At 41.4% G+C, this 21,981-nt stretch overlaps 1 protein-coding gene across 1 annotated transcript; it reads left to right on the top strand.

Annotated features, from left to right (window-relative positions):
• The first annotated feature begins 3,189 nt into the window (after positions 1-3,189).
• Positions 3,190-21,515, top strand: hsd17b12a (hydroxysteroid (17-beta) dehydrogenase 12a). The gene is made up of 11 exons (XM_084934106.1): positions 3,190-3,511; positions 12,470-12,516; positions 14,006-14,081; positions 15,808-15,915; positions 16,803-16,867; positions 17,064-17,108; positions 17,532-17,566; positions 18,430-18,511; positions 18,661-18,726; positions 19,484-19,633; positions 19,779-21,515. Exons 1-11 carry the CDS (start codon positions 3,343-3,345, stop codon positions 19,917-19,919), a joined length of 984 nt encoding a protein of 327 aa, XP_084790232.1. The 5' UTR covers positions 3,190-3,342; the 3' UTR covers positions 19,920-21,515.
• The last annotated feature ends 466 nt before the right edge of the window (positions 21,516-21,981 follow it).

Below are 21,981 nucleotides of genomic sequence, written 5' to 3'. Positions count from 1 at the left end.
TAATAGTTGGTAATAATATTGTAGAGAAGTTGCACTGAATTTGTGTCTCTTGTCATATATTTTAAGGCTTTGAATATGACTCTCGGGGCAGATATTTGTGAATGAAGTGATCAGATTTTAGAGACAGTTTGCGTCTTCTATAAGTCCTGAGCGTTGCCACTTTCACGGAAAACATTGGGGGCATGTAAAGGGAGAATTACGCCGCATTTTGCTGTGCTGTGTTGCTGGAAGGCTTGTGATAAAAGTTGTGTTTCGGGCTGAAATAAACGTGCTGCTTTACAGACGTTATATTGTCAGGTAAAGAGGCACAAATGGGACAGGGAGTAGTCGCTGTGGGGTGGACAGCTGTGCGTGAATGGCATCCCAGGACTTGTCTGGTCGCATGATCCTGGTAAATGTATGTCTGATGACAGACGTGGATCGACCTGTTTAGAGCAGAGGTCAGTTGTTTACTTTTATGAAGCTTTGTTCCCGTTGAAGGACGTTCTCTGTGCGTCTTAGGCCGTGCGCATTTCAGCACCACGGAGGTGGACAGCAACGCACGAAGGGCTCAGAATTAAAGGAAACCTCGACACATTGTTTGAGTCTCTTCTAAATTCTGGTCAGTGCTATTTAAATATAAAGTGAAATACTGCTAGAAGAAATATTTCATATTTTAAATGCTACTTATATTCATGTTAAAATATGAAATGAAAGGCTCCTAGCTTCAGCGGCGACCGTCGATGTCTCTTTTAATACTTTGTCAACGTCACTCGTTACTCTGAACTTTGTGTCGTTATGGATTTTTTAAATATATATATATATACCTCTTAATTTCTAGCAATTGTTACTACCCTTATAATTCATGTTTCATAATCAATTTAGGAATATTGCAGATTACATCTGGACAAACTAATGCTGAAGGGAAGGGAAGAAAATATTGTGAGAGTAAAAACGGATTTGTGGTGCTGTGAAGCCAAAGTGCACAGTGGCTTTAGGGTGTGTGGGGGTAAAATGTGGTTAGCATAGGCTCTGATCATGTGTGCGAAAGACTGTGTGCCAGTGTGGTGAGAGGAGCGGGGCAGAAACTTAAACATGGGCAGTGCTTTGTGTTGTGCGACTTAGGTGAGAGGTGCTAAGGGTTATCGATACTGGGTGGGGTGGGTACAATTTTCATGTACACAAAATAAAACCCTTGAAATAGGAACAAGCCGAAGCTGTGGTTATATTTGTGATTACGTGACAAGCTGGTAGAAACATACAAATAAAAACATGCTTGTACCTTTTGGTATATTTAATATTAAACGTGCCAAAATAATCCAACATCGTGCACGTGAAGAGTTGGTGGGGAAACTGATATGCAAAAGTGTGTGTGTGGTGCACTTTCTCTGCGTGTTTAAAGTCTTACAGATACAGACACGTGTGAACATTTTCACGGGGAAATTGTGCACGTCTAAATCCTAACTTTTTTCCTCTTTTTAGCTATTGGAGTGCGAGGACGTGGCCGTGACGTGGCCGTGGACTCTCAAAACATCTGATAGACCGTGTGCATGTGTATGTGTGTGTGTCATTAGTAAAAATAAATAAAATGATATATATTTTTGAAATCCATTTAAAGAAAATGAGGTACTATCTTTCTTACATAAATTGTGCCAGGGAAATGTAATTTCCCTGGCACAATTAAACATTAAGTCTATTGTTTTAATGTTAAGAAATTGCCTGCATATATTTGTTTGAATAAACAGCCTTATGTCAGAGCCTGTGTGTTGATAATTATGTAAGATTATTTAATTCAGCTATGTGATATTAGCTGTGTTGAGGTTGCAGGATGTAAATCGGTATTTAAAAATATTTTAAACATGTGTTTTTTAAAGATTACTTTGTAAAAGATGAGAATTTAACACGACATTTGTAAATGTATTTTATGTCTGCTGTATGTAAGGGTGATTGGGAGACAGCCAGTCACTAATACTCTTAATTTTACCCTGTTTGAAGCTGTTACACAACTTGCTGCTCCTTCTCGTCAGTGTCACGTTGACTTCGATCTCTTCTCTTCTGTCAAAGAATACGAGCAGCTGCATTATGTCTACAAGCAAACAATCTTATTCTTATACTTTTGTCCCTCTGCTGAGTACATGACAGCCCTCGTTTTGTCTTGCAGACCTTTTATTTGTCACAATTTTACGTTTAATTTGCGTGTGTGTGAGAGAGAGAGGAAGCATGGCGGCAGATGGGTGTGCTGGAGACTCCAAAAGCTGCTGCAAATAGCCTTTCGGGGTCGGAGTTGGGGAAACAGAGCACATACTGCCGAGCTTAAAATCATGGCAGTCTGTTCTTGTGAAACATCTGGACTCTGTAAGCATGACTGGCTCATTTGTGTGTATGAAAATGTAGACAATACAATAAAATAAAGCGAGGGAACATTCACACGACTGTCTCAATGTTTATGTAATGCGCGCACACACATCTCATCCTTGCTCAATGTTTTGGATGATGGGGAACTTACTACGATCGGGCAATCTCGCGAGAGTGTGGCTAACAAGAGTGTGGTTGGGCATTGTAGTCTTCCCTTTTGGGGAGCACATTTTTTGCATGTTGCGACAGAAATGTCTGTGACGGAGTTATCTGGAACAAAGAATTTAATCGGGGCGCCAAAAAACCCCTCGCCGCACTTATCTCTGCATATTTAGTAGTTATCAGCAGTGTGATGCAAACAGAATACCTAAAATAGATGACTAACTCAGATCTAGCTAGGAACAGGCTGACCTCACTGATTGGCAATCACTTCAGCCAATAAAGCATGTCCAAATGCTCTCCATTGGGCGGGAGGACGCGCACATTTTTCACCAATGAGAGCATCCTTTCATTCATAAAGTGGTGTGGGCAGTTTTTTTTCGCAGGCGTGGGTTTGGAGGGTTTCATAATCCTGACTGAAACCGTCAAACCTGTTCTGGTGAGAGCCAATACCTGACTCAGGATGGGAGCTGCCGTAATGTTTGTCCAATCACTCCTCATCCCGGTCTCCCTTTGACCCACCCCATTTCATACAGAAAATCGAATGAATGGGGGAAGCTCTGTTTTTGACTGACGCGCAAAGGAGCCTATAGAGAGGCTGGATCGGTCGACGGGCACCTACTGCAGCCAGTGAGGAACAGGGAAGGGCGGTGCAGAGTAGGAGGTGGGCGGTGCACTTTAAATCAGGCTAGACAAGTGTTGGGGGAGTGTGTGTGATGCTACAACCTCCTTATAAAGGGACTCTCTCACGTTGTGGCTTGGAAATTAGAGCACATTGCCTAAAATTGAGGTCTCCACATACACACTCACACACACGCAGAGTCACCGAGAGCCGCTGCCGTGAACTGGATGAACGTTGAGGAAATGATCAGCTGGGCCGAAACGCCTCTCTTCTGGGTCGGTGCATTCACTGTGGCCTCCCTGACGCTGTGGTTGCTCTACAGGCTGCTCACAGGCTTTAGGATCTGGGTTTTGGGAAATGGACAGTTACTGTCTCCGAAGCTAGGCAAATGGGCAGGTGAGTAGGGTCACATCAATTTCCAAGCCACCTACAGCACATTCACGGTCACGAAGAGGGCAGCTCAGAAGTAGGCAGGTGGACTCGGCTCGAGCACCAGAATGAGGTTATTGAGCGCAAACTTGACTTTGGCACACAAAAAACTGCGTTCTGCGTTATTTCTTTTTTTGTGGATTCATTCAAGGGGAAGTTGGTGTTGCGTAACAGGCGCAGGTAAGCAGCTGATTGACTGAGAAGATAATGGTCCTTATTACCTCCAATTGTTTTCATTTCTTCTCACGTCAAACACAGCACGCAGTCTCCTGCCAGGGGCTCCAGTCAGCGTTTTCAAAGCACATTTGGAACGGTGCGGGGATGCCCCACATTGGTGAGCCAGGAGCCAAATTGCGCAGGCTATGCGCACTTTTCACAGAGCTGTTTTATGTGGGTGAGCTCTTAGCCGGAGCACTACTGAACCACATTAACCCATCCGCATGATGTAGGACAAACCCATATGCTTAATTAAAACGTGACCTACATCTAGATCATCTTGCATGTCATTTTCAGTGGTTTACCCGTAATTCTTGAAACGTGCCTGAAAAATGTGTTCCCCTTCCACAGCATATTTATACTGGCGGCATTTTTGGTATTTCTCATGTCGCCGGTTTCTCACTAATCAGGTCTTCTTGTCCTGTCCTTCGGTTTGCCTTGCAAATCTTTCTCATAAGATTAATGTGTCATTATTGGATTTGACTGTATAATTTACACTAAAAAACGTTTTTGTCAAAACGGAAGTGACTTCGGAGCCATACCTAAGTGCGTTATGGTTTGATAGAGACTTGTCTCATAGGAATCGCCCTGCCATGGCTTGACCCACTTCTCTAGTCCCTGTTTGGAGAAGACTGCTGAGTCTGGAGCGTCTTGCTGCGCAGTTTGGCAGGCGCTCTCTTTCGCGTCGGGATAGGTCGATATTCTACCCCCTTCCTCTCCAAAAGCCAGGCGGATAATGTAAATGCTTGTTGTTTTCCTTTTTCTCTCAGTCACACAGATGTTTATCTGTACATTGTGGCGCACTTCTTGACGAAACCGTCAGTTTTGTAAAATGTATGTTTAATTGAGGCCCTTTGCGCCATTAGAGGGGCTGAAATGTATGACGCAAAGGTAGGGCGGTAGGATGCCTTTAAGAACGACTAATGCACGTTTTTTAAGTGATTCTGATGGAATATGCGGAGGAATGTCGGTGCACACCGATGAGTCATGCGCTTGTTCATCGCTTCGTCATCCTTTGGCCATATAGGAATGCCACCTTCACGTCATCCCACCCACCCACAGTATGTTATCAAGTGCAGCACTTAACTTCGCATTAATCTTTTTCCTGCATTTTTATTTACCTGGAATGTTTCATTATACAGTTTTATTCTAGTACAGCCCATTTTGTGTGCGTTTCAAATAAATGTGTTCTTCGTTATTTGTAAAGCTCCTGAATTAGGAGCGTAAAGGATGCTCTAAACTAGAAGATTACATGGATCTTTTTTTTTTTTTTTTTCTGGAAAGGATTCTTACGGAACTTTTCCACTCCGTCACATTTGTTCTTCTCTTACGCTTTACGTAAGATGTGAACATGCCACTCCCTGAAACCAATTGGTGCCACCAGTCTGACAAGTCTGGCGTACGTTTCCAATCACAACGGTCGGAGATGGCAGGACGAAAACAGGTGTGCGCGTTAGGAGAGGTGGGGGCATGTGTGATCGGGATGAGGCGTGCGCCTCTGCCGGTTACACCAGATGTGCAGGTTTGGCCAGTTTAGGCAGTGGTCTGATTTCTTTAACGCATGCATGATACATCGTTTTACTACCGGTCCCCACCTTTCAGAGATCCTTGTTGCAACAAGTCCTCCTTCTTCCAGCTATTGGATAGTGTGGGAAATCACGATTTATTTATTTATACCCTTTGCAGTTGGGCAGCATGAATTTAATCTGTAGTGCTGTTCAGTTTTAGTTTCCTACAAGAACAATATGTCCTCTGAATTTATAACTTTTATCATTTTAGAGAATTTAGAGTTTCTATTTATTAATGACAGTGAATATTCCGTCTGTCATATACAGTTTCTTTGTCTAAGAACACATTTGAAACTGAACTGAAGTCTTTGATCAGAAATGCAATTTAAACGTATAGCTTCTTAAACGTATGTGAAGTTGTATTTGGTGGGGGGAGGGGGTCATTGTGCTTTATTTTAGATGCATATTTCTAGAACGGGCTTGCTTTCTAGAAAAATCTCAGAGGAGGCGACTAGTATTTCCTGCTGAAATGAGTTTCAACGTTTGAAGGTAGGTTTAGGTGAAGAACTTGCTTGCTTCGCTTTCTATTCAGATATTAGTTTGTAAGGTTTTGTTTCCTCGTAATCACTGTACACGCTGTCTGTGTTGGGCTAAAACTCTGCTGCTCTCATATGCAGAGCAGAGCAGGGATTTCTCAGGAGTTCCTCTGCCAGTGGTCTTCCCCTTAGTGGATGGGACTCCTAGTGGCTGAACAGCAGCGCTGCAGTATGAGTCAAGGCGGCTTCCCCAGCCTCTCTATTGCACTGTTTTCACATACTCACCCTCCCCATCCCCTGCCAGTCTGAACCATCTCTACAGCTCAGTTCTGTTAAAGATATTCAGCAAATGAATGGCAGCTCTCTAAAAGACATTTGAAATTTACATTTAATTGCCCTTTTATTTATTTTTATTTAGCAGCTTTTTAAGATTATTTGTGGATTTATTGGGGGGCAGCATATTGCACAAATCTGCCTTTCAGGCATGTGATAACAGTTTAAAGGATTTAATATTTGGTGGTATAATGTTATCAAATTGTTTAGCATTTAGCATTGCTTTCAGTTCCAGTAGGGAAGCTTCCCAGTCTAACATGCAGCAGCCCTCGGTTTTCTGGTTTTTCTGCTCTGTGCTCCCTCCTCCAGTCTTAGCCCCCAGCATCCTGTATTATGTAAGGGAGCCTGTGTCGGTCCTGTTGCATGTGTGTAGATACAGGGAAATAAACTGAACCAAAGACATTCCCCCCCCCCCCCCCCTTTCCTTTTTTGTTAAAGCAAAGGTGGGGGGCATAGTGATGTTACATGTGCCCTGGAATCCACCCCTCCAGCCCTGTTCCCCCAATTCCCTTGACAGCAGAGTTTATTGAGGAAAACAGTCCCATTATATAAGAAGGATGCAGCCATTCATCAGGTCAGCACATGAGTGACAAAGGCTTGGGTCAGCACTTATGCAAGAATTTTGCTCAGTTCGGCTCAGAGAATAAACCAGGGATTGCGAGTTTATCAACAGACCCAGCAGGCAAACCAGAGTTTTAGGGCAGTGCTGATTATTATGGGAGAGTAATCTTCAGTGCATTTTTTGTGAATAGACATAAGGCTTCATTCATGTTAAAAAAAAAAAAAAAATACACATGTGTGAATGAAAGCCAGCTTTGTGTGTGTGTGTTTCAACTGAGGCAGGGTCTCCACTTTATCCTTGTGAATGTGCCTTCCCTTACTGCTTTGTGTGAGTGTGGGCGGAGAGAAGGAGAACACTGCTGTTCATGTGATGAACACGCTCTGTGACACGTGCCTGAGCCAGGGATGTTGGGTTTAAAAAAAAAAAAAAAAAAAGGGGGGGGGGGAGGGGGGGCAGAGAAAAAGCCTCTGCATCTTACTAATCTCAACCCCCCACCTCACTTCATTTCACCCAGCTCCCCATACAGCAAGTGGGTCTGTTTATAGCTACAGTATATTCCTCTGAGTATGTTGGCTTCAGTTTTATTTTTGTTTCACAATTCTGCATCACTTGAAAATTAATGTATTGGGGTTTCAAAAACTGAGGCTCATAGAAGAGCAGTTAAACATGTGATCCTTTCTTTGTATATTATCTGTATTTTGGATCCATTTGCGACTAAATTCTGACAGTTGTATTCTTGCATGATTGTTTGGCGTCTCTAGAACTTAGACAACTTTACTACAAATTTGTCTGTTGCCCCACTAAACATTTCTGCTTTCAAACTGCCACTTAAAGCCCTTAAGCTTTAAAAAAACTAGCAGAAATCCCTCCAAATGTTAAAATATGAATGAATTACATTTATTTGGCTGCAGTGTTTCTAGCTGAAGCTCCAGCACCTTCCATTTTAAGACATGCACACGTAACCAAGATGTAGAGATTGTGAAGTTCAGCAACTGTTATCTACTCAGATATGTTATCTGAACGCACCGTACTGGACCAGCAACATATTTCTTGTTGCTGGTTTTACTGCCTCGTGTCAGGTTACATCAGTAATTTGGTTGCGAGCCAACATGCCAGCGAGGCAGATTGTTCAGTTTTGAGTGTCTGTTGAAATGAACTGCTAACATTGTGGGTGTCATTCTTTCTGGGTTGTACCTATGCACAATAATGTACTGTATCAAGATGGGTACATCAACTAACTGCTACATTTACACTTGTTTTAAAGATGTAATCAAGCATACAAGTGGTTGAAAGTTATCATTTTTCTTTTTTTTAGTAAGTAATAGAACCATGGGTGTAATTCACTTTAGTTATGTACAGCATGCTATTTCATTGTCCTTGTACCAATGGACTAATACCATTAAACACATGCTTTACGCTTTGTCTGAAAGGTGAAAAAAAATAAATAAATAAAATCTCCTTACTGCACATTCCATTCTTGCCTTAGCAGCACACGGTCAAAGAGCAAAGTTTTTCCAGCTCAGAAATCACCTAGTCTCAAACCAAGTACTTGTGTGAAAAGAAATAGATTTTTAAACAAGGCATGTGACTGAAGGTGGGAGAGGGGGGACTATTTTTTGCTCTGTACCCAAATATAGATGCTGCTTCTATCTTTGGCAGCTCTGAAGTACACATTCTCTTCTCTCTGTCTCACACCCACCCTCCCCTCATCTCTTCTCCCTGATCAAGCTTATTTTATATTAACCATGTGACTTGCCTCCCCTGCTATTTAAAGCTGTGTGGGTGGGGGGATGGAGAATGGGGGGGGGTGTATTTTGGTTAAGGGATGTAGACTTTGGAGGAAGGGGCGGGTTTGTCTTTGGCTCTTCTGCTGCATCCCTCCCTCCGTCCCCCCTTTTTTTTTTTTTTTTTTTTTTTTTTTGAGACATAGGAGGGGCTGCTCGTTGATAGGCAAGTTTAGGGTGCGACAGATTACATAACAGTACGTAACAGGAGTGGGGCATACAAGGACCGCAGTCTCTCCTCACTGAGAATCTTAATTGGGGGTTTGGTGTTGGTGGCGGGGAGGGTTCTGGGGAGTTTATGGAATTATTTTAGTTTTGCCCTCCTGTCTGTAAGTTCATTTTTCTGAGATGAAATAAGACTACACATCATGCGGGTAAACACCCCTAAAAACTAGATTATTTTACTCTCATTGTGCCAGTGAATGATCGGTATATTAATAAAGATTGGATGTTGTGTCTTTGTCCTTTAACAGCTGCTTACCCTCTCATATAACAGCTCATGCAGTGCAGGTTAGTCTAAACCGAAGATCCTTTAAATATCATGAGATGAAGACATTGTGCTCTTTGTCTGCTGCTCACCATATCCTCTTTGTTTTATTTATTTTTCCCCTAGCCTGCAGTGCTTTAGTTGGTGTTGGGGCTTCAGTTGGAGAGCTCGGGATGCAGCAGCAGCCTGGCTGTTGTGACAATGGTTGTGGGGGATCTTGTTGGTATTCAGGTGTTGCGGCAGGCAAGCAGGCAGCTCCCAGACAAGGCAGTGCAGGCGCTGCTATTTTTACTCCTCCTGCTGCTTTTTTTAGACCCTCGAAATAGTGAGCAGGCAGTGGCAGGGCTGCTCCACTGCTGAAGAGGGAGGGAGGGAGACAGAAAAGGCTGGGGGATGTCAATACCTCAGGACATGTTGTGCAGCACTAAGCACAGCAGAGCTGCAGTGCAAACGCGCCCCCGTCAGGGCGCCTCAAAGCCTACATGATGGACCAGTTTTCTCTGAGGTGTTGAAATGGGGTGGGGTGGGGGAAGACACACTGGGGGGACTGGGTTCAGAGCTGAATGAGAAGCAGTGGTGCACACACAATGGTGCCAGCGTGTGGCGTCAGTGTTACGGTCACTCACGTGCTTGCTTGCGTAGATCCTTCCTTGCCAAATTGCATCTGTGTGTCACTTTTGTTCACGTAAGAGCGATTCTCTCCTGCTGGGGGGGCCACTGGCACATGGGTGTCTCTGACTGAACTGTGTCTTTTGAACATTGTGTTCTCCGTACGCAATTCCATACTTGTAAGTTTCAGGTTATGCAGCTTAGCTCCACTTATGATGGCTCAAACACAAAATCTCTTAAAACCAGAAGAACAGTGTCGTCATCCCACTGTACTAGCTTCCCCATTCTTCACACGGCTGAAGACGCACACATACACACATTTGACTGTCACTCAGTCCCTAGGAAATGCTTATTGAGAAAATGGTCCTATTATATAATGGGTGGGAGGAGTATAGTCATTCATAAGTGCAGCACGAGGACTTGGAGAGTGCGGCGAGGGGGCATGAGGCCTGGGGAAAGTGTGCAGGGTGGACTTGGTTGTCTGATGCACTGTGGAAAATCACAATTCACAGTATGGTGACCTTAAAGAGTTCTGATGAGTTCTGAGTATTTTTCTCTTTCATTGTTGACTTTAGTATAAAACTGTTTTTTTTTTCTTCTTTTTTTTTCTTCCCACTTTCCTGTACAGCAAACAAATCACATCACCATTATAAACTTTAGTTTTCCACTCTCTAATTGTCACTCCAGAATCATTGCTCATCAAAGGGCAGATAGGCCAAATGGGTTTTAATGGCAGGAAAAAAAAATGTTAAAGGTTTTTGTATTCTTAAAATGTTTGATATTCATAACATGAACGCATGTATCTAAGCAATAGATCAGATGAGTAATGTCATGTTGCAAAAGATGATGCATTTGTAAGGCATGCAAATGTATTCTTGCACAGGATCTTCTTTCAGGTTAAAGTTCAAGCAGTGTTGATGCGTACACATTTCTGCTGCATTTTTGATGCATTCCTGCATACAAGTGTAATCTGCATCTGCAGGTTAGTCATGCAAGAAAATGATATTCGCGTCCCAGCTGCCCATCTGTGGGGTAAATTTTCCCCAGGGTACCACCCACATTCCCATCTCATGGGAATGTGGGTGGTACACTGAAACTCAACTGTTTGATCTAGTACTTTGGTTTCAGCTGTCATTCTGTCATTCTTGATTTCATGGCTTAACAGTTTGTCGTCTTTTTTTTCCCTTTTTAGTCAGGGCTTTTCCTCAAATGTTGATGCAAGGTGTTTCAGAAAAAGCTTTCTCTCTCCGTTACCTCCAGCAACCTTGTAACTCCAGCTGTGCTCATTTCTGTCATCTAAAATAGTTTCACACTCCTCATCTTTGTTTGAGTTCATTATACTTGAACAGTTGAGAGCTAAGATCAAAACTCACATGAAGGTTATCAGGAAAGAGGTTGCTGATCCTGTTCTCGCTAAGCACGTCTCATGGAAGGATGATGTTTTTACTTACTGTTATATTGTGCGTTTATGGCTTTATTTAAAAGAATAAGGCCTGTAGCTCACAGGAAATAAACCCCATCTGTTTCAGAATGTACCACGAAAGATATTTTTATAGACATTTTTACCTTGCAGTGGCTGTCTTGTTGCCTTTTTAAGCTGCCACCCGCATCTGCATCAAGAGCCTGATTTGGTACATCCCATGCCCATTGAAGCTTTTCTGCTAGGGAGCATTTCATTCGTAACATAGGGGGGACGTTTAAAAATAACCAGGGATCCTGCTCTCTTTTTCACTTCCGACTTTGTGCTACTCTCTCTCACTCCTTTCACTCCCCTTTATCCCCTCCACCCTCCCCATCTCCCTCTCCTCCACCGCAATCCCTATTCTGTGTCTTTCTCCTTCACTCAGTCGCTCTCTTGCTTCGCTCCTGTTCTATTTTTAGCCACCCCTAGGATCCCTCCTCTCCCTCCCCACCACTGCCACTCTCCCTACCCCACTTCCCCCTCCTCTTTCTGCTGCTCCATGTTCGTCATCGCTCCCTCCTCTCTGCATCCCCTCTCTCATCTTGTCTTTTTTTCCAGCTCTTTGCCAGAGAATGTCCTCTGCCTTCATTAATCTTTCATCATGCCTTGCTATTATATTAATGATTTACAACTATGTGCTTGTATATTTGTAAGTACCCCTCACACTCTCACAGCCCCCCTTTTTTTTTTTTTTTTTTTTTTTTTTTTTTTTCTTTTTTTTTCCTTCTCCCCACAATCCTCTATCAGTCAAGCAGAGGCTGGGGTTGATGGGCAGTGAAGGTTTAAAAATAACTGTTTGCTTGGCAAGGTGAGAGAAAACTCACTCTGAACATCAGCCTCAATCTCTGCATTGTGGTCTCCTTGTGTTTTTGGCATTTCTTCATTAATTTTTTTTTTTTTTTTTTTGTCTCGTATTTTTTTTTTTTTGTTGTTGTTGTTGATCCTCTCTGCTGTTGCCAAACCGTTTTATTTTTGCTGCTTTCACCTCCAATTTGCAATATACGCACCCCTTGTGCATATACTCTTAATTTGAAAATCGGTGAGCATTTAAGTCAAAATGGACTTGACTTATCGGAAAAGCTGTCGTCATAGAACTTAAAGCAAGGCCTCCCTAAACGGCAGGTGAATAGTATTGTAGGGCGTGTCTGCCACATAGATCAGACTTATGTACATGTCGTTCGGAGATTGACATGCAGAGATGACGTCCGATAAGATGGTGACAGACTGACTCCGTTTTGCAGTCACCTGCTGCTTCTGATGATGTATTGTGGCTCATTCCATTTAGTTTACCTAGATTGGGGAACTAGTTATTTCAGTCCTGAAGTCTTCCTCATTATTTGAATACAATTCGACTTGACCCCGGCCTTGCTCTGTGTCACTGTCTCAAGAGAATCTGTACTGAATCCTGGCTTTTCTGTTTCTCTACAGTTGTGACAGGAGCCACAGATGGAATCGGGAAATCCTATGCGGAGGAGGTGAGGCTCCCGAACCCTTATTTATTTCATTTCTTTCACTGAAAATCTATGACTCATGTACATGTGTGTGTATATACACATACACCATGTGCACTCGTAGGGGAGAGCTCTTAGAGGCCTATCAACATGTAAAAGTCCTCTCTCTCTCACACACACACACACACACACACACACACACACACACACACACACACACACACACACACACACACACTCTTATTGGTGCTTGTATAAGGTAACAGCCACACGTTGAATAGGGGCTACCCTGCCACGTGTCTTCACACATAACAGAGTGGGAGATCCGGCTGTATCATGGTCATGTAGAGCCTTTGACTCATACTGTTAGGGCTACAGTGTGTCTTGTTGTTTGTCATGCAGTGATGGGCAGCATTTTAAATGTTTAGGTATATTGGTAATTGTGCACAAGCACTTGATAGAAATGCTACTTTGATTTGATTGAATCTTTATTTTGAACATGTTGAAAAAGTACAACAACATAGACTTAAAAGAGACAAATGAACAAAGCAAAACAAAAGGAAAACGAGCAACCACAACTACAAATAACTTTCATGTTCAAAAAGGAGCAGGAAGAAGCATAATCTTATTTAATCCCACCCCTTTTCCACTATCTAGTAATCAATAGACTACAGAAATACCTCCTTGCAATTACATGTCATGTGTATTTTTTTTTTTTTTTTTTTTTTTAAATTTGTGGATCGGTTCAAAATAATGAGATGCACACCGGATTCATTCCAAGGACTCGACCTGTACTATAGAAGCAACAAACAACATAAGTGGTCAACAGGACAAAGATCTGAATTGTCACAATCGCTGGTCTAAAGCCTTTTTAGTTGGAAGGATTTTCACAACACAGTTGACAGAACAAATGTGTTCATATATGAAAGTTTGAGTCTTTGTACTGGATACTTTTTGCATTATTTTTGTATGCTGGGTTTCCTTCTTTGAAAAATTATTATATTGTAAAACACAAATTTGCCTTCTAAGCTTTGTGTGGTACACAGTTGTAGTCACAGCAGTCCAAATTACTGCTGTTTAAAGGCTGTTCCGACCTGATTTGTTATCTGAACTCTTGGAAACTCCGTGGGTTCTTTAGCTGAAAACGTTTTGCTCATGGTTGAAGTTCTGATCACCAGCAACAATCCTCCACCTTAAATTTATTTAAAGCAAGGTTGTGTACTCTGCACATGTTTGAAGTGTGCCAAAAAATCACTGTGCACAGTGAAAGTGGTTTTACAAACAGAATTTCCGGAGAGTGACGTTAAAAAGCTGCTGTGGAAGCAATGATGACAGGTTTGAGAAGATGATCTTGAATGGAAGAATATAATAGACTATCAAAATCTGTTGCATTCATCTGCAATGCTACAGAACAAACATTTACAGCTAATGGCTTGTTACCTACTGTGACATTGTCCTCTGTGTGTTGAAAGTATGGTTGAACTTGTGTCACTAACTGGTTTTTGTGCTCTAGTTGGCTCATCGAGGATTTGCCATGATGTTGATCAGTCGTTCTCAGGAGAAGCTGGATGATGTGGCCAGGTCAATTGGTAAGTGTGTGCGTGTGTATTTGTCTCCTCAACCTGTTCAGGGTTGAGAGCACAGCGAGTGGGATGATGAGGGTGCGTGTAAGAGCCGACAGCGCAGTGCTGCCTAACGGGCCGTCAGCTACAGGATTTCCTTTCCTCAAGTGGTTAGATATTGAAAGTGAGGAGTTGTACTTTAGCCAGAAAGTTTACTTATTTTAAAACAAAAAGATCTGAAATGTTTCACTTTGTTGGGGAAGGTACTAGTGTGCATATTCAAAAGAATTTGTTTTACAGACTGTAGCATTGTTGAGAGCAGTTCCAGTATTTAGATTTGTTCTCCAAATCCCGCTATTTCACGCTTTGTGAACGCTTTGTACTCTGCTACAACACTGACCAACTTGTAAGCCAACAGAGCAGGGTGTGTTTTATTTCCTTGTGTGGATTAAGGCTGACGGGTCAAATATCTGGCCTGATTGAGGAAACTCTCAAACGTATTCCTGTTGCAATATGTTTCACACAGATGAGGTTTCCCCATATTTGAGTCCATGATGAATGGTAAATGAGTGTCCGTATGATTTTGGGTGTGGGTGGATAAAAACTTTTGTCCTCTCCTATTTTGTCCAGTTGCCAGATCTAAACAGAGACCCCCACCCCCTTTGCTGTTTAATGGTGTCCTCTCTGCAACTCTCTCTTTCCATGTCTCTGACGTCTCCCACAGCGCAATTTCCCCTGTCGTGCTTCAAGTCCACAGAGGGGGCTGATGGGTAGTCACGAGCAGGGTGCAGCGTGCCAAACTCTGGCACTCCTCCCTCACGATTAATCTGACAAAAATGTCCCTCCTTAACATGTAACCAAGACAACCCACCCTGTCCCACCTATCGTCATGGGTTCTGTTTTTTTTGTTTTTTCTTCTTCCTCTCCTCACTGCAGTCATTTCATTTGACTCTCGATGGCACTCATCAACCACATCAAATTACTTATCCTGTTCAGCAATCAGTGATTTAACATTTGTGCTTCATCACCACATCACCAGCCGCGTTTAGCAATCTCACTGACAGTAGCTATGATGGCTAATGATAATCTGAAGTCGATAAACATTTTTCAGAGAGGCCCTCTGCTTTTTTTTTTTTTTTTTTTTTTTTTTTTTTCTCTTCCCCCTGTAAATCTCGTCTCAAGTCTGACTGCACACACACTGACACACTACTGGTTTTGGCCAAGGCACATCAGAGGAATTTTCCTCTTGTAACTCCCTTGGCCGCCTATCAGCTAAACGAGTCTTTGGACAAAATTCTAATTGCAGCAGGCACGTCAAACATGACGAAGGAATGGAGGGGAGGGTGCATGACGGAGGGGGAGACCAGCAGGCTGGTTTGTTGGTGCACAGTGCCCTCTGCAGTTGATCTGTCACAGAGTGGTTTCATGCTGCTATCTACGTTCATTTGAAGGTTTTGAGACACAGGGCTGCACTGTTGTTGAGCCGTGTAATGAGCTTTTAAACAAAGTCCTGGATCATTTGTGAGACATAATATGAATATTTGACGTGAAGGCATAACCCACTTGCATGAATGCTTTTAAACAAAACCTAAGTCATGCATCCTCCTTGCCTTTTTTAAAACTTGTTGTCACACAATTTGTTCAATACAACTTGGATTTTTTTTTTTTTATTGTTTTGGGTTCTGGGGGGGTTATGCTTCCATTTCTAAATATCACTAACTATGAATAACTGAAACGTGTGTCTGCTTCACAGAGGAGCAGTTTAAAGTGGAGACCAGGACTATTGCTGTTGACTTTGGCAAGACTGACATCTACTCGAAGATTGAGGAAGGTCTGGCTGGTCTGGAGATTGGAGTTCTTGGTAAGGGCTGACTGCAGCTTTTCTTCTTCTTTACCTTTTGATGAGGACAGCATTAAGAGGCTTCCTTGATCTTCACTTTACTGTAGACAACTTTACACGGCTTCTCTTTAGATGTCAACAAAAAAATGGACATTCCCCTATCATATACATTCAGTCATCATAAATTGCTTCCTTAGCATGTGGGTGCGATGTTTATCAAGCCATGCTTATTATAGAATTTGAACTTGATATTGAAGATTTTGGTGAAGGCAGATGTTTCATACTTACGTTCTGCATGTGCAAATCAAATAAAAATGAAGTTGGTCTGAACTCTATTCTTCTGAAGAGCAGGTTTAGGCACTTTTTTTAGTTTAACATTAAGGGCAAAGCTGGCGACTTGTACTTGCTTTTCAGTCATGTTTAGCGGTGTTGGGTCCTCTTCAGCATAGTTTCATAATAATTTAGTCAAGGACTCGTTTCATATATTCCACCTTTCTTTTGTTTGTCCTGAGATTAATCTTCATGTGTTTCACAAAACAAAAGTGTTTTTAAACTGACATCTCAAGGCATGTTACATATTTATAGATGCACTCTTGGTTCAGCTGTTTTTTTTTTTTGGTTTTTTTTTTTGTTTGTTTTTTTTCTTTATTGCTTAGGCTCCAGAATTCACACTGTCATTTTCAGCTTTACATTTAAGGAACCCTTTGTTCTTTTTATGATACCAGTTGTGCTCTACTGGTTACAAGGTGTGGCTGTGTCTACTGTGGAGTTGAATGCCCGTTTCTACCTTTTTTGCTTTTGCTGCCACCTAGTGGTGAATAATTGAGGTGGTTCCAGTTCTCCAGCTATATGTAATTGAATTAAAATAGCAGAATAATTGATGATTGCTCCCCTTTTGTCATTAACAGTTAACAATGTTGGTGTGTCTTACCCCTACCCGGAGTACTACCTCCACATTCCTGATCTGGATAATGTGAGTAATCTTTACTTAAAGATGGGAACTTTCAGTTATTGCATGTTTTCTGTGATTGCAAGTGTAAAGTCCCAATATTTTTAGTCTTTCCTGCTCGTTTAAGACATACTAAGTATTTGTTTCTACAACTAAGAGCAGGCAATCAACACAAATGGTGCTTTTTTTTTTTCTTTTTTTTTTTTTTCTTTTTTTTTAGTTCATCACAAATATGATCAACGTCAACATGACCTCAGTATGCCAGGTAAGTGTGTTTCTGTCTGAAAAAAATTTCCGAATGGATTAAGCCCAGTGATTGCAAACTACATACACTTATTCATATACTTGGTGTTTTGGGGTTTGTTTGTTTGTTTTGGCTTGGATTAGTTTTTGTATGGCTCAGGTTTTATTTCCCCCTGTTGCCATTGTTCTCTTCATTTTCATTTTCCTCTTCTGCTGTTCCTACCATGGTACCTGCAGTGTCTCAGTTGTTCCCAAAGCAACGGTGAACTACACCAACGCTGTCTGTGCTCACCACCCACGCATCTCTCTCTCTCTTTCTCTCTCCCTACTTTTAGTATTTCTTTTTAAATAAAAGTCTATCCTCTGTTTTGCCCCCCCCCCCCCCCCCCCCTTCTAAGTTGTCATTGTCTTTGATTTTTCACTGAACTTGTGTTATTATTTTTAGATGACCCGTCTTGTGCTACCAAGAATGTGTGAGAGGTGAGTTATATGATGGGGCTTCCATGTTTTGCGACATTACTGCAGTCAAAATATTCCTGTAGTAAATGATGGATGGTGGCACCGAGCTACTCAGGGAATCTTTATATTTAACAACACCCCTCCACCCTTTTCTTTAAGAACAGTATTTAGGAGATGACTGTAACAAAAGATGGCTCTTTTTTTGGGGGGGGGACAAGAAATCTTCACCTAGCATTTTCCATGACTGCATCTCTTTCCCTCTCCTCCTTTGTTCGCAATGCTGACAAGCTTTCAATTCACACAAAGTGCTCTTCCCACCCGATTGGCTGCTGTGTTCCCATGTGATTCCTGCCAGCCAATGGTAGTGCAGGCACATTTGGTGCCGTGTGAGGCTGGAGCGTCTCCACTACATCACTGCAGCAACCGGCTGCCATGGCAACGCAAACAGCCACTACCACACTGTTTTAGAGTGTGTGTGTGTGTGTGTGTGTGTGTGTGTGTGTGTGTGTGTTATCACTTTGTAATTGTCAGTGCAATAAGCATGCATAGACACAGGGCTTCCACGGGTAAAAATCTTATTCTGTGGATTTGATGGTTAAAAATAAGGTCTTAAAATGTAGCCATTGATCTGTGATCAATGTTTCAGGAAAGCTTTGTAATGTAGGATTGTCATGATACTGAAATTCCAGGTTTGACTTAGGCTTTGTTTGCTTGTTTGTTTTGATGTGGCAAATATGCAAGTAAAAATCAACCCTGTAATGTGTAATTTTAAGTGATGATTGTTCCTGGAACTTGATGATCTCTCTGAGCTGTAGCCCAAAAAGAGCCATCTTCATTTCACATACAAAATAAGTTCAACATCTACCTTCCTGTGTTTTCCCCAGGTCCAAAGGTGTTATCCTAAACATCTCCTCTGCCAGTGGCATGTACCCATTGCCTCTGCTCACTGTCTACTCTGCAACCAAGGTATGTACAGTGTGTTTGTCACTTCTAAAGAGGCAAGACTTCTTTTCTAGGAAATGAGAAGATGACCACAAATTTTTTTTTTTTTTTTTTTTTTTTTTTTGTATATTTTGGACTGTCTTAGTAATTTTGACGATCTTTCATTCGTGCAGGCGTTTGTGGATTTCTTCTCTCGTGGCCTTCAGGAGGAGTACAGGCGTCAGGGTATCATCATCCAGGTAAGTAGAGTCTGAGAAACATGACAATCATTGAAGCCTGGCTATGAGTCTATGATCGATGAGAGACTAACTAGGAGCTTTCCTTATTTGTCAGCGTGTGTGCACATTAACTTTTAAAAATGTTGTACAAAATCATGTAAAGGTCATTAAAAGCTTTTCTGAACTTCACTCTTTTGGACACAAAGTAAAGACTGGAGTGGCTGTTAGACCAAAGTCAGTCAGCCAGCCCTATTCTTGAAACAGAATCTTGCAAGTTTTGGAAATCCTAATGCACTTAAGTTTTTAATAACAAAGTTGAACATCTTTTTTTTCCAAAGAGTCCTCATTGAAAGAGGAATGAAATGAACACACAGAAGTGTTCTGCTTTTAATGAGAAGCATTTTTTTTTTTTTTTTTTAAAAAAACAAAAAACCTGATGTTCCACATAAAGCTGGTTTGTTCTGTTTTTAGAACTCTGTAGTCTTCACTCATGTGCCACCTTGTGGTTGGACCAGGTATAGGAGTTTAAGTATAACACAAAGTTCAGGGTCTGCCTTTTGTTTTTTCCTTGCATTCCAAATCATCACTTTACAGCAAAGATTTTGTCTTTTGGGTTAAAGAGCATGTTACATATTAAATATGGCTTACCCGAAGTTAGTTTAGCTTTTGTGATTTTTTTAAACAGTCTGCAGGGAGTGCTTTGTCACTAATATTTTCTAAGCTTGCTTGCTTCCTTTTTTTTTTTTTTTTTTTTTTTTTTTTTTTCTTGCTCCTGCAGAGCGTGCTCCCCTTCTTTGTGGTCACTAAAATGACTCGTATCAGGAAACCCACCTTGGACAAGCCCACCCCAGAGCGCTATGTAGCAGCTGAGCTCACCACTGTGGGTCTGCAAAGCCAGACCAATGGCTACTTCCCTCATGCTGTCATGGTAAGAGATGGCAACCTCAACAAAATTAGTAATGTTGATAGATGTGCAAAATGTTGGGGCCCAAATGAATAATTCTTATTTAAAAGCTTGAATGCTGAACACATTTTAAAGTTGCAGTTTAAATTCATTTTAATTGTGAATGCAGGGCTGGGTGACCACCAGGCTGGTTCCAACCAGCATTGTTATCTTCCTGGGAGCCAGAATGAACCGCCTGCAGCGTACGGGATACCTGCAGAGGAGGAAACTGCGAGAGCAGAAGAACGGACAGAGTTTGAAAACTGAATAGGATGGTGGCTGATGACGCTGCCAGCAGCCACATTGTTGTGACCCACTGCAGCATTTAAGGAAGAGGGGAATGTGTATGATTTATCCGCCAGAGTTGCCTGAGATTTCACCTTTTGTGCCTACAGTAAATTTGCACATCAGGGCACGTGTGGCTCTGACTAAAACTGCAACCTTCTATCCTTATATTTATCTGGGCAGACATGACCAAAGAAGCTTGGAAGTGAAATGAGGATAAAATGCTGCTTTTGGAAAAGGACATTGATATTAGTCACTGACACTGATGGTGGAAATGATACAGCCAAAAACAGAGGGATTTGTTAACCCTGCTGTTGTAAGCAGTGGAAAATGGTGGTGGGCATCTTTTTATATACATATATAGGCTACACCAATCAGCCACAACATTAAAACGACTTGCTGAAAATTGATTAGGTATATCTTGTGCTGTTAAAACTGCTCCAGACTGTCTGCATGGACATGGGACCACTGAATTGTTTGCAGCAGATTATTTGGTGCTGTGGGTTGAGGACTGGTGCGTCTGTGTCAGTCTTTCTGGCATAAACCATGAATGCTCATTCAGATAAGGATCTGGGGAATTTGAAGGCTGAGTCTATATCCTGGACTCTGCTGTATTCCTTGAACTTTTCCTGAGCAGGTTTATGTATTATGGCAGGACGCACAGTCTTGCTTTAGGGGCCTTAGGGGTATGCTCGGTCTGCATAAATGTTTAAAATTTATATTGTGGAAAAATAATCAAGTTTATTCACCTTACTTGGTGGTTTAAATGTTGTGGCTGAACGGTATTTATGATCTATTTATTTTATATTTGTATGAACACAGAAGCAAAACTCTGACTTTAAAAAAAACAAATTTTTAACTTAGTTCTATTTACAAATCATTGAGCTGTTAAATGATGGCAGTGCCTGCTTTCTGTTGTGCCAGTTTATTTGCATCACTGAGCTCATCTTATGTTGCCTCCTTTTCTTTCTTTTTTTTTTTTTTTTTCTGATTGAATGTTTAAAATGACACTTTGTGGTGGGTTTTTAATTGCATCAGTGTAATATTTGTTGTAAGCCAAAGCATCTGATGGTTAAGTGCCTTTCTTCTGGCATTAATGATGGAAATGGTCTGATTTTGTGAACGGGTGCTTAATGGTTCCATTTATTATGAAAGGATGTTAACTGGTGCTACGTCCAAAGGAACTACTGAATTGTTCTTTTTCTTACTACTCTAATCAGTGTTGTTTGTTTGTTTGTTTGTTTTTTTCCACTGTTTTTTATCTGATTATGTTGGATAGATCATTCATTGTGTGGCAAATTTACATCCAGTTAGAGTTGAAATGACAAAGTGGAACATTTTTACATGAAGACTGGTTCACATGACACCAAATGTTGGCTGTGAAAATGGGGGAACTGTTTCTCTTTATTTCTCAAATCAGTCCCCCATATTGAGCTGTACCTCAACTAAGTGGCTTTTCTAGCGCCATTTATTTCGTAGAGATCCAAACTGGAATATTTACATCAAAATGCACTGTTTACATTTATCTTGCCGATTGCAACTTGTCTTTTCTACTGTTTGTTAATAAAAGCTTTAGCAGATAGCACAGTGTCTTGCCTGGTGTTTGGTCTTGCAGATTTTTAATGACTTTTAAAGTCGTTAAACTGATAAGAAATCACAATGTGACAAGAAATCACAATATAAAAGTCTTTATTTCTTGATGTATCAAATTTAATTGCCAGACTTGGGGAAATTCAGTTTAATTATATAGCACCAAATAACAAGTTATTAGCAATTGTTAAATAATATTACAAAGAGAAACCCTACAATCATATTACCAAATATGTGCTCCCTATGAGCAAATTCTTAATATGATTAGAGGAAAGAATGGACCCTGGAAAAATCATGTGCCAGTAACTTAAGTTCAGGAACACGGATCTCTTGGAGGCATGCAACGGGAATCCCTGTAAGGAGAATGAAAAGTGGACCGGCTCAGAATATCCTGGAAAGTCTAATGCCTAAAGCATTGTCCAGAGTTCCCTAATCAAGCCTTATCCTAAAAACATTTT

This window comes from Perissodus microlepis, chromosome 7 (genome assembly GCF_051167445.1).
Source record: "Perissodus microlepis isolate ML-2025 ecotype Zambia chromosome 7, ASM5116744v1, whole genome shotgun sequence".
Taxonomy (NCBI): Eukaryota; Metazoa; Chordata; class Actinopteri; order Cichliformes; family Cichlidae; genus Perissodus; species Perissodus microlepis.
The sequence above is the reverse complement of the archived record's forward strand: the minus strand, read 5'-3'. Positions and strand labels throughout refer to the sequence as shown.